This window comes from Xenopus tropicalis, chromosome 8, assembly GCF_000004195.4.
Source record: "Xenopus tropicalis strain Nigerian chromosome 8, UCB_Xtro_10.0, whole genome shotgun sequence".
Taxonomy (NCBI): Eukaryota; Metazoa; Chordata; class Amphibia; order Anura; family Pipidae; genus Xenopus; species Xenopus tropicalis.
This window is the reverse complement of record NC_030684.2, coordinates 115,073,758-115,087,570: the sequence shown is the minus strand read 5'-3', so window position 1 is coordinate 115,087,570 and position 13,813 is coordinate 115,073,758. Positions and strand designations below refer to the sequence as shown.

At 39.8% G+C, this 13,813-nt stretch overlaps 1 protein-coding gene across 3 annotated transcripts in view; it reads left to right on the top strand.

Moving 5' to 3' along the window:
* Positions 1–7,538, top strand: part of rmdn3 (regulator of microtubule dynamics 3) — a 40,152-nt gene extending 32,614 nt beyond the window's left edge. For 2 of the 3 annotated variants that reach the window (XM_031890236.1, XM_012968076.3), the window contains exons 12-13: positions 885–965; positions 4,233–7,538. In XM_031890236.1, the coding sequence (XP_031746096.1) occupies positions 885–965; positions 4,233–4,301 (150 nt within the window). In that variant the 3' untranslated portion in view covers positions 4,302–7,538. 3 annotated transcript variants of the gene reach the window in all.
* The last annotated feature ends 6,275 nt before the right edge of the window (positions 7,539–13,813 follow it).

Below are 13,813 nucleotides of genomic sequence, written 5' to 3'. Positions count from 1 at the left end.
CTCCAATGTGTGCTCCGGGTCAGATTTCTGATTGGGGCGCCCCCTATGGCTGCCCACCCACCTCGACCATGCATGCGCGCACCCCACCGGATTAGCCTCGCCACAAATCCGGGTCCGTGTGTGCTTCAGGAATGTAATGGAGTTCAGCAATGCCAAAGTGTTCATAAGAAGCACAGTACCTAAGCCGTGATAGTGATTAAATCCAGTGTACGTGGTATAATTACGAGAATTAGTACTGTGCTCATTTTCATTTCATTCCTATGTATCCAGGTACACTCAATGTCACAATCAGTCACTGCTTAAACATCAGATTTGTACTGAGCGTGCATTTAATTTAGGTAGCATGTTAGTTCTCTTCCCAGCCGGAATGTATTACAGCTCTTAACTGGCTGAAAAATTTTCTTGACAGCTGTTGCCAAGTTTGTAGTGTGTATAACGGGAAGTAATTGAGAAGCTGGAAGTCGGCCAGAAAAAGGTGCATTTGGGTTGAATGAGCTCTATTTGAGAATAGAGGATACGTCTCTAACAGTGGCTGTAGTTGTACCCTGGTAAAAACCTGGGCAATTGAGACCACATGGGAGGAGGCAAGGAGCATATTACCCTGTTGTGTAAAAGACAACTGTTATTTTGACATTTCTATGAATGGTATAAGTATGGAGTATATTATCCAAGATGCCTGGGATCTGGAGTTTTCTAGATCAGGGGTCTTTATGTAATGTGGAGTAGCACTCCTTAAGGTTACTAAAAACATTTAATCCTTAAACTGTTTGTTTTTGGCATTGTTGCTATTCGTGTTTCTACAGGCATGCTAGTAGCCAGACTAGTGGAAGTGCATGTGTGCAGCATATACTGGAGATCTTAAATGTGTTTCTGTTTTACTGCAGTGTTACAAAGACCTGGGGAATGAAGCCACTGCTGCCCATTGGCTAAAACTTGCAGAAGAACTTCCTAATGTCACCCAAGAAGTAAGTATTTATTGCCTGCTTACTGTGCTTTCTTAGTGTCACCCAGGAAGTATTGTATTGCCTGCTTACTGTGCTTTCTTATAATGTCACCCAGGATGTATTGTAGTACCTGCTTACTGTCTTTGTTTATATTGCAAGAGATTTTTCTTATTAATACTTTTTATGGAATTTAAAAGGTTCTTTCACCCAAAAACTGATTTTTTGCACACTGAAGAAATTAATATTTTTAAACTTTCTAATATACATTTTGTACAAATGGTTTTAAGGTTATTTGCCTTCAAATTTGTATTTTTACCATGATTTAAGTTTTTTGCACTAAAACTCACAAATTTCAATTAGAGTTTTTGAAACTCAAATGTACGAGATATATGAAGTGCAAAGAACATTTGGTATCTAATATATGGCGAGTGTAGAATTCAGAATTCAAGTGATTTTTTATAGTAAAAGTTGGTATATTACTTGAAAATGATGAGGTGAATGCACCAACCATGAGGTTTTTTTCATGTTTTTGAAACTCAGGGTTTTGTTTTTTTTTATATAAATAAGTGCATATTAGTGTCAGGTGAGTCTTTGATGAAAAATATACTAACTTTGATTTTTGATAACTGTGTCTCCCAGTTCTTATAATTATTATTTCTTTTCTATTAGTAGTTCTGTGTTTGTACAGTGTTCAAGCCCCTCTTTGCTCAATAAAAAATCCACTGATTTTTTTTTCCTGTGATATTTTATTTCAAAGCACAAAATGAGTTTCTTTTTTTATATATATATATGACATTGTTTTATGTTAGAGAATATCTTAAGCCTGTGGCCAATCTTTGCTTCAAAGTAAGCCAATTTCCAGTCTGAATCTGTCCAGACTTGAGCAGATTCCAGTCAGACGTGTTCATAAATCCATATGGCCCATGCATACAAAAGTTACAAAACAATCTTGTAAGGAAAACTCAAAAATGCTCTTCTGCGTTTGTATTCAGTTGAGCCCTATTTTGCAGCAATAACAGCTTCCTTTAAGACTTATTATCAAGGATATATGTAGAACACTTGGGGTGTTCACACATTATAAGATCCACTTGTTTGGTGAGGTTGCTAAATGAGGGGATCTTTCTCAGATATACCTTGCTAAGTAAGGTGGGTGATATCAGGCTGATCTGATTGTTAGGCAGTCGGATACAGGCCGTCAGCAAGCTGATGCAGTCCTCCATCCGATGGCAAAATAAAACCTCCCTGATTGGCACCTGGGTGATTTGCATCCAGATATCAGTCAGGTAGGCCCGTTGGCAAATGAGCTGGCAAATTGGTCTGAAGGGGCTGAATCGGCAGTTTTTATCTGTCTGTGTATAGCCACCATTAAAGAGATGGTTTTTCTGGTGCACTTTTTATTTCTAAATTACACTGTTTACATAGCAAATAATTCACTCATTTAAACTTTTATTTTTGAACCAACAAATGTATTTTTTTAGTTGTAATATTAGTGTGTAGGCAGCCATCTCAGTGCATTGTGCTAGACTTGGATTTCTTGCTATTTTGATACCTACTGGGACAGTAACAGTCTTTTGGAGTAAGTATGTGCCGCCGCCTTTGCACATTGGGAGGGATTTTGGCCCTTAACTTCAGACAGATTTGCTCCAGGCTGCATAGGTTCATTGGATAATGCTTGTGCACCTCAAGTTTGAACCGCTGCAGGACATTCACCTGAGCCAATCCATCGGGTCTTTGTCCTGCTGAAGGAGGATGAACTCTCCAATTTGGCTCATTTAGGAGTACAAACTAGTACTCCCACAGTATTTTCCTGTATTTTGCACTATCCATTATTTCTTCTGTTTTATCAAGATGCACAATCCCTGCTGATAAGAGGTCTCCCCACACCATGATGCCACCACCATACTTCTTTAGGTATTAATCGCTCTGCAAAATATTGTCCTGTCTTTAAGGTTTACAAACTTAAAAAACAGCCGGAACAGGCCAATAATTTGTGGGCTAATGATATGGAGGCGGTGAGGCGATTAGTCAGTAGGGGTGGGGCAGTGATGTGAAGGGGAGGACAAGGACCTGAAGGGGCAGGTTTGTGCTTTCAGAATGGCCAAAAAAAGGTAAATTTACACAGGAATTGGACAGGGTGTTAAAAATGTACAAGTATATTGCCAGTAAATCTGTAATACCAGCCCCGGTTTTGGCTGGAGAGGTGGCATCCCTACATGTCAGGTGGCACTCAAGGAAGCCATTGCTCAGATACATGTAAAAACATATCTAGAACTTGCCATTAATAGAGAAGAACGGTCAGATCAGACCAATGCCAATGTTCAAAGCTCTATAAATGGTGCAGATCTATAAAATACTTTTCTAAAACTACTGTGCCTGTAGTTAAGCATGGTGCTAGTAGCAGCCTGCTAATTGGCTTCTGTTCATCAGCAGGGGCTAGAAGGAAGAATAGATGTTGCAAAATACCAGGCAATATTTGAAAAGAACCTGTTTTAATCTGCCAAAGAACTATAATTTAGCCAAATGTTAATCTTGGAGCTGCACAGTGATCCCAAACACAAGGCAAAGTGACATTGGAGCCACTCAAGAACAAGAAAGGAAATGTCCTACAGTAGCACAGTGAAGGCCCTGATCTAAATCCATCTGAAAATCTGTGGCCTTGCTTCAAAATTGAGTTGCATCAATTAAGTGTCATCCAGCTAAACTTGAGAAAATCTGATTATTATCTGAACATTGGGCAAAAATCAGCCCTTAGTAGAGTGTAAAGTTGGGACACTGATACTTTATTTGTATGTGTAATCCCTATGTATGTGTAACTTTGCTACAAGGATACAAGGAGCTGTAAATAAGCAAAACTACACACAGGGAAGACAAGTATTATAATACATACAAATAATAAATATAAATACACAATATGTGCCATTTGATAAGAGACCTAGTAGGAAGGGAGGTCCCTGCCCCATGGAGCTTACAGTCTAAGGTTACAATAAATAAATAAAAGCAGACACTGCAGCACCCCTTTAAGATCACTACTCCAAGTACAGATTGAGTGGATGTCTAATTGACAGAAAACAAAGCATTCAGATATGTTATTCATTGCAATGAAAGAAGTGCTCATTGGCCTAGATACTTGTGCCAGGAACTGTAGTTTTAATGGGAGATATATTTCAATACTGTACAGCATTGTTTCTTTATCTCACGCTCTCTATATGTGCACCTTTAGCTGACAAATTGGATGTTAATAATGAATTCTTTGTAAATACTTCTCTCTCCTCTCCACCTCTGCAACAGGACAGAGAATGTGCCGCCACCATTGAGGAGATGCTGCCAGCAACTGCTGAAGAAGAGCCGCTCCCATGATTCCATCGGAATTCCATGTGAATTTTAGCTGACATAAAAGCCTTAAGACAGTGGGGCTCATTTATCAGCACTGGGCAGTAACCCATAGCAACCAATAACTGATTAAGCTTTTTTCAGCCAGCTACAAGTAGAACAGGGAAAGCAAAAAAATCTGATTGGTTGCCATGGAATACTGACCACCTGCAAATTTGCCCAGTGTTGATAAGTAAGCCCCAATTACCTTGCTCACCACCCAACCTGCAGCCTTCCTGTATAAACTGCCACAATCGCCTGTAGGTAGAATCCTGCAAGTGGTTCAGTAACAGCTGGAAGGCTGCAGATTGGGCAGTTTTACTTTGGACAATTCAGCGGACCCAGTGAAGATGCTGCTTTTCTCCCTGTTCGCCATTTCCATTTCTCTGCCTTACACTGGGAGTTTTTAACATAATAATGAACAATAATCCCCTGGATTTATTTGTCGTGCTTTCTCCTGATCTGTGCATCTTGAGGTTGAATACAAGGGCAAAGGATTGTGCGTGTCCATGCCGGGCATGGTTTGGGTATTTTAATGAACAATAATTCCATAGGTTCGCTCTATTTCCAGTTTTAACTTTCAATTCTATTTTTGTATTTTACTTATTAATATAATAATAGAGACTTCGGGAAAAGGACTTCAAGTACAATTGTATCCATTCCAGAAAAGCATTTTAGAGTTTTGGTTTAGGGACCTATCTAATACTGTGAGACGTATTCCGGGGTTGCCATACACGTAAAGTTAGACTCTTATGCTTCAGTCCTTAACGTTGGGCCAGAGAACAAAAGGGCATTAGTGTACAACTTACAGACAAGTCACTTCTAGGGTAGAACTAGTGAGTGAACTAAAACATCTGGAAGCACATGGGAGTAGGAGTACTTTATCTTTGTCAGAACAAAAACTTAAAGGGGACGTATACTTTTCCTAAAACTGACTCTCTTGCTACCCCTAGTTATCTTTGGTAGACCTCCCATGATTCAAGTTGCTATGGGCAACATCAACCATTAAGGTTTTCTCCTATGTTAATAAATATGGCCCTAAGATATGTGTTTGCTGGACTGCAGCTCCCATAATGAGTTGCTGACCGGTGCAGTCCAGCAACATTTGGGCAGAATAACACTTGCAATGGAAGACTTGTCTTCCCCAGTGAAGTCATACTGCAACCTTAATCAATAAGCTCCCTCCCATTTAACCTAAGCGGATTATCACCTTAAGGGCAGTGTCACATGGGATGTTTTGTTCTCCGTGCTGAATTGCCTCCTGAGCGACTGACAAAATGCCCAATAATACCTTTGTGTTGCAGAGTAGAAATAACAAAATGATGTGTAAATGTCAAAGAAAGCATTTTCACATGATTATACGGTTGGCCTTGTTTGGACACCGTCATTCCTATGCTCTGCAGTACAAAGGTCCTTCCAGGCATATTGTCACATTTCTCTAAGAAGGGCTTAGGGCAGTAATGAGAATGCTTGGGGCAAGAAAAAAATGAACAATGGAGTTCTTTCGCAAATTATAGTCAAAGAAAATAATGCATGCCCTTTATATTTCCGTGAATCATTAGGGTTAAAATAATTGGTCTCGTCTCTGACCCTGCTATAAAGCAAGACAGGATGGTGTGATCCTGTCTTGCTTTATAGCAGGGTCAGAGACCGGACCAGTAAAGCCTTATTTCCATTTACTACACTAGTGCCTCAGGAGGTGTGTGGCAGCAAGGGGAAACTTAAGCTTTTGCCTCTCTGCCCAGCCTAGGCCCAACATCAGGGAACATTCAGGTTTATTATATTCGCAGTGGATGAAATTGCAGAAAAGCACTGGGCAATTTTACATTGTTATACCTAGGGTATATGTCCCCTTTAAAACACAAATGCAAAGTGACTGGCCCTTAAAACAAGTGACGTGGCACCTAAATAGCTGTGCCAGTATGTAAGTAAGTTTACAGTTAAACATATATGGGAGTTGCCATTTTGATTGTCTGCACTGATGCATTTTCTGTTGAGTGTTAATAGAAGATACCAATGCAATGAATGTGGCAGCTCCTATGTACAGAAAAATCATGAAATGCTTCTCATAGTGCTATCATTATTCCCAAGTCACTGACACCACTGCATAAGGGAATGGCAGTGAGAGCAGTGCTAGGAGGATTCTGTTCCTAAATAGACAACTGACGTTTTTGTAAATACCTTAACAATAATGTATTTGCTGTGCTGAGATATTGAACAAATGTTAGAGTGTGGTTGTGGGATGTGCATATTACTTTACTGCCTTGCTGCAGGGCTTATACCTGTAGCCTCTGCTACATGTGAGCTTTTATTATAGTGTTATTGGAACTCTGTCCTGCTGCTCCTTTACTTCTAAGGGAAAAGTGACCATATTGGTGCCCTTCCTGAACAGGTCGGCATCTTTATTGGCTTGAGTATTAGGTACCACCCAATCTATATTTGACTTAAAAACCAGCAAAATATATATTGGGTGGGTTAGAATATGGCGCAGAAGGGCCACATTGTTGAACTAATGCTGTCGTCTCCCAGTGTGTCTGCATAGGTTCATATTATAATCCTGTTGTTGGGCTGGGGGCCAGATGATTAGATCAGCCCACTTTGGCCTAGCATTTGGGTGGTGACCAAACAAGCAGATCTATTAGTGCATGGCAGAGAAAGGCTACCTACTGGTGAGAACAGTCTCAAGAGCTGGGGGAAATCAGGCTGATCTTCTAGTTCATCCCTCAGGCCAATGAAGGGGTTACATAGGGGGCCATGCTGATTGCGTGCATGAATCAGTAATCTGTGTCAGTCAGCAAGTACCAAGCACATATTTACTGTGGACAAGAGCATTTTGGGAAAAATTCACAGACCAGTTGGCTACTAAGTGGGTCATACTTGACTGTGCTAGGAGCCAATCCCTGCCCTTGTATGCTCACTGTAAGCCCTGACTGCATATTGTCCCTAACTGTGGCCACTTCACTCAACATGTTCTGCCAGGCTGGTTAGATGGTCAAAATCCCATTGTTGGGTGCCCTCTACACAGAATAATGGTCCATTCCACTAAACCAACTGAACAGTACAAGCACATGTGCCAGGGTGGGAGCTGCCGGATGGGAAGGATAAGCACACTCTTCTACCCTGTATATTTTCCTCTTATTTTAACTGGAATCTCCTCTCATTATACAAAGTGCACTGACTTTCTGTATTTATTTGAGCCTAATTAAATTAATTCATTTAAGATCACTTACTACTCTGTCTGACTTTCTTATGATGCTCTGATTGGCTACTATAGCCCTGAGAATGTACAGTACAAACGTTCTGGTTGGCTATAGGTGTGTGCGGGTAGGTGTAAGTATGCCAATGATACATCAGCCCTAGTGACACTGCATGTAGAGGTACCGGGGGCACATCTGTGGGGGTCAGTACCCTATGGCTTAAAGGCACGTTATAATGACATATAAAGTCCATCTTTTATCCAAAAAAGTGTTTATTGTTGAATAAATGAGAGCAGTGCCAGTCCCACCTAGTGAGTCCCAATCTCCTTGTGTGACAGCCCCGCAGCCTAGTGATTTGCTTACACAAGAGCAGTGGGAAGGGTAAGAAAACAAACGAATGCATGTGGTTATAGTATGCCTTTACCTTGCCTTATCTCCCCAGCCTGTCAAACAATCACAACTGATTTCCAAAAGGCCCACTCATGCCTCTTTTTTCAACACTAATTATCTAAACATACGATTTTCAGTGTATAATAATAAACGTTTTATAATAGTATCCCTTTATTTACATGGAGATGATTCATTATAAACACAACTGTCTTAAATTCAACTCTGCCCCTCATCTGAACATTGGGAGGGTTTTAGCCTACAAGTCAGATAGAGGGACTTACACTTACAGATTTTCATGTTGCCAGTTGAGCTGGATCATATCTCATCTGCTGTTGTAGCAATTGCAATATTGGCCATGCTTTGTGGGTGTGAATGTGACAGGGACCTTAAGGTGGCCATACACGCACTGATAATATCGTACAAAACCTCGTTTCGTACGATGTTCAGTGCGTGTATGGTATGTCGGCGAGTCGACCAGTATCGCAGGAAGCTGCTGATATCAGACGACTCGCCGATCGGACCAGTTTGAAAATTTTGATCGGGCGCCATAGAAGGCGCCTGACCAAAATCTCCCTTCAGCGCTGAATCGGCAGAAGGAGGTAGAAATCCTATTGTTTCTACCTCCTTACCTGCCGATTCAGCCCTGAATGGTGTGTGGCGGATCTGACATCGGCAGATTGCCACGTGTATGGCCAGCTTTAGACTGTAAGCTCCACTGGTGCAGGGATCGATGGGAATGAAATACAGGAGGGATCCCCAACCTTTTATACCCAGGAGCCACATTTAAATGGAAAAACTTTGGGAGAGCAACACAATCATGGAAAGGTTCCTGGGGGTGCCAATAAGAGCTATAATTGGCTACTTAATAGCTTCTATGTGGACTGGCAGCCCACAGAATGCTCTGTTTGGCATTATACTTGGCTTTTATGCAACCAAAACTTGCCTCCTTGCCTCCGCCAAAAATTCAAATACAAGCACCTGCTTTGAGGCCACTGATAGAAAAATACAAGGGGTTGGGGAGCAACATGTTATTCAAAATCCAATGGTTGGGGAACACTGATATACAGTCTGTAAAAACACTGTGGAGAATGTCAGTACTATAAAATAATTCAATTCATGGAGCTGTTCTAAATCCCTGCCTTTGTGATCCAAACCAAGAGCCCACTGACCTGTAAGAGTCATAGAATACATTGGTCCTGTGCTAAATTACAGTGCTTAGTAGTGATGACCATCTGCAAATAATACTAATGGCCAGTAAATCACTCAGTTCCAGGCATGGAAATAAAGCTCTAGAAGCATCACTATTCCCTGTGCTGATAAATATGTTCCTACCAGGCAGCAGCAGCCACAGGAACAGTGTAATAAGCCGTCCCCATTACATTAGCAAATCCTGCCATAGATAAAAAAAAAAAACCCTTTCATATCATCACATGCTCTGGTATTTAGAAATTGCAACCTGTCTGGCCTAGTATGCAAGTAGTTTTTTAGATTGTAAACTCTAACGACCAGGGTTTTGATGTATACACAGCATTGGAGAATATGTTGGCGCTTTATAAATACATATTTACATACATCATTTGGATTGGAAAAACCCTCTAAACAATCACCAGTGCATATATATATAGTGAATATTGTAGCCCCCTACTGTAAAATATAAGGATATTAGAAACAAACGAGGAGTTCCATGACCATATAAAAACGCAAGGCCAAAGGCCGAGTGCTTTTATACAAGTCATGGACTCCGAGGTGACTTCTAATATCCTTATATTTTACAGCAGAGGGCAGATTATTAAAATATACAAGTTTCAGGAGTCATGTGACAGAAATGACATCACTAAACACTGACTATAAGTGATGTCATCATGTGGCACTGTTTATAACGATGTTGCAAACCACTTCCCAAAATAACTAGGTGCAGGTTGCATTACTTTATTAGTTACCAGGCCTAGGCCGCCATTTTCTCAGGCTGTCTGGCCACAACCATTTTTTCCTCCTCCCACGGCTTTCCCATTGTGGTAGTATTTTCTTACAAGATGCCAGTGTATAGCATGACCAGGAAACCCAAGGCTGTGTTTGCTGTCTTCAGGGATGTGGATGGTTATGGATCATCCATAATATTAGGAACAACCTGCCAACACTAACAGGACGCATTCTCCACCATCACGGGCACGTCCCATTAACTTGAATGTGTTGCCCATTGCTTCACACAACAGTGCAGACTACCATAGGGTACAGTTGCCATTGCAAATTATTTGCTAGGTATTTTTTTATGTAGTTTATAATTGTCCTTTAAAATCTCATAACCTTGGTGTTTTATTGTAACAGCTACAGAATATAAAAAATATATATTATAATTATGCCCCATATGTAATAAAATGGACTACGTTTGCCTAGGGCAATGAACCATTGCAACCAATAAAATGTTTGATTTTTAATAGCTGACCACTAAATGCTTCCTGCTGACTGGTTGCTGTGGGTAACTGCACCTGGGCGTTTTATTACACAACCCCAAAAATGTTTTCAATGGGTCCTTCACCCAGAACCTTTTTTTGCATAATGAAAGAAAACCTAATGTTAAGCAGTTTCCTAATGTACCTTCATTAATCAATATTTTTGAAGTTGTTTGTGAATGGAATTGCTCTTAAAATCAGTATCTGGTTACATTTTCTGCTCTGCTGGTTCTGACTTCTGAACCAATGTAGCAAAAGCAGCAACCGGAGAGCAGAAATGGGTAAACAAGTATTGCTTTTAATGGCAATTACACTGACAAATAACACTAAAACCATTCAATTTTTAAATTAATAGGCATTTTAAGTCATTTTAGTGATTTAGCCATTTGCTTCTGGGAAGTGCACAACTCCAAGTGTTATTGGCAGTCAAAATATTAAACTGAGAGCATTTGATTAGCGCAGAGGAGTTTCATTGTGTGTTAACCAAAGCCATATTTCATGCTCTCTATAAAGCTGGGAAGAGCTTGATATGTTTCAGACCCCTGGCAAAGTGTTCCACAGGCAGATCCAACACGAGGGCTAAATGGCTTTCTTTATGGACTGCCTTTACAAAGTGTGAAACATACACAGAAGAATGTCCTCCTGAAGTTCTGATTTTGTTCCAGTAGGAGACATTCAGATAGGTAGGATTCCTTTGGTTATGTACTAGCTCTTTGGTTAGGTAGGAGACCTTTGGATAGGTAAGATCGCTTTGGTTAGGTAGGAGACCTTTGGATAGATAAGATAGCTTTGGTTAGGTAGGAGACCTTTGGATATGTAAGATAGCTTTGGTTAGGTGGCAGACCTTTGGATAGATAAGATAGCTTTGGTTAGGTAGGAGACCTTTGGATATGTAAGATAGCTTTGGTTAGGTGGCAGACCTTTGGATAGATAAGATAGCTTTGGTTAGGTAGGAGACCTTTGGATATGTAAGATAGCTTTGGTTAGGTGGCAGACCTTTGGATAGATAAGATAGCTTTGGTTAGGTAGGAGACCTTTGGATAGGTAAGATAGCTTTGGTTAGGTAGGAGACCTTTGGATAGGTAAGATAGCTTTGGTTAAGCAGAAGATAACTTTGGTTAGGTAGGAGACCTTTGGATAGGTAAGATAGCTTTGGTTAGGTAGGAGACCTTTGGATAGGTAAGATAGCTTTGGTTAGGTAGGAGACCTTTGGATAGGTAAGATAGCTTTGGTTAGGGAAGAGATCTTTGGATAGGTAAGATAGCTTTGGTTAGGTAGGAGACCTTTGGATAGGTAAGATAGCTTTGGTTAGGTAGAAGACCTTTGGATAGGTAAGATAGCTTTGGTTAGGTAGGAGACCTTTGGATAGGTAAGATAGCTTTGGTTAGGTAGGAGACCTTTGGATAGGTAAGATAGCTTTGGTTAGGTGGCAGACCTTTGGATAGGTAAGATAGCTTTGGTTAGGGAAGAGACCTTTGGATAGGTAAGATAGCTTTGGTTAGGGAAGAGACCTTTGGATAGGTAAGATAGCTTTGGTTAAGTAGAAGACCTTTTGGTTATGTAAGAACGTTTTTTTCTAGGCAATATACCTTTGGTTGATAGGAGACTTTTGTTTAGGTATGCGGCCTTTGGTTTGGCAAAAGACATTTCAATAGGTTACATACCTTGGGTAAGGCTGATGTCAGACGTAGCTTATTCTCGGCAAGCCAAAACACGCTTGCTGAGAATATGCCCTGCTATTGTAAATGCACCCTACCTGTGCCTGCACCGGAATGAATAAGATATGCTCGGGTGCAGGCACGTGTAGCCGATATATGGATAAAAACGCGAGAGAATGCAAAGTCTCGTGTCTCAGCCTTAGGCAGGAGACCTTCGGTTACATAGGATATTTTGTTTAGGTAATGTACCTTTGGTTGATTGGTGACCTTTGGTTAGGGTAGATACTTTTGCTTAGTCAGGAAACCTAATAATAGGTAATGTACTATTAGTTAGGTAAGAGATCTTTAGGAGCAGGGCCCCGTAAAATCTTCTTCAATGAGAGGGCTGGTTTGCATCATGAAAGTTACGTATAAAGCTACACCAACTTGAATGAATTAAAGAAACTTAAAGGTAAATGCCCCTGCCCCCAATGAACTGACTGACTTATAAGCACATTATTCATTTTAACTATTTATATTTATTTTATGAACTGCTTATTATAGAGTAACAAAAGCTGTTTATATTGGGGGCTTTTTACTGAATGATATCACTGTCATTAACATGAACTTTCCAGCAAAAACTTACTTTCAAAGAAACTTATGTAACTTACATATAAACCCCATTGATCCCCCCAATCAAATTTAATTAACTTAATAAACATATATTGGAAGTTGCTTAACATTAAAGGGGAACTCAACCTAAAAAAGTAATCATATTTTCAAGCAACCTTACAATATACATCTATTAAACAATATGCAGCCTTTTCATTATTTTTAATGTAATAATATGGTTTGGAACAATTCCCTAAGCCCCGCCCCCTGTTCCCCTGCTGATCTGGCTGACTACTAATAATATAAATAAATAAAAAACAGTAGTTGATTGTCTTCAGCCTGGATCCTCCAAATCCCACAATTCCCTGCGCACCTGATGTCACTAAGGAAAGGAACATCACAGTGCAATGCATTGTGGGTTATGTAGTTTCTGCATGCTGGCTGTAAGCTGCACCCCCTGTCAGGATTTTATGTGTCCTAGTGTGTGTGTGTGTATGTATATATATATATATATAATTGGGATCTGCCATGCTGTTCTCTCAGAGCAGCTACATCCAATCCGGATACCTTTTTTATATTAACTTTATATTAACTCATATAAATATATATATATATATATATATATATATATATATATATATATATATATATATATATATATATATATATATATATATATATATATATATATATATATATATATATATATATATATATATAAAAGGACAGAGAGCCGCACACACAAGGACTTAGTGATTAGTGAAAAAATTTATTTGAAAAAATCCAAATATATATATATATATAGGAGTGATATATGGGTGCCCACAGAAAATATATAATTAACCCCAACTTCCCTTGGTCTCTGGGCACTCATATATGATATATATGTGGTATTGTATATGTTTATTAATAAGGGACCAGTATAAGGGACCTAGACAGTAGGTTTCCCTCTCATGCACCAGATACAAATAACTCACTCTCACTGCAACTAATTGTACAGGGATTTATTTTGCACTTTCTTTATTGTTCACATATGGAAACCATAAATCCAACACAGAGCCAATGACAAGCCATGCACAGCAAGCACAAAACATATCTGCCATAGAGGGGCCACAGGAAAAGGCATGTGACTGCTTATTGGGAGAATGTATTGATATTTCAGTATAATTACATACAGACTCAGTGTAGCGTTAAAAAGTAAATGTGAAGCCTTG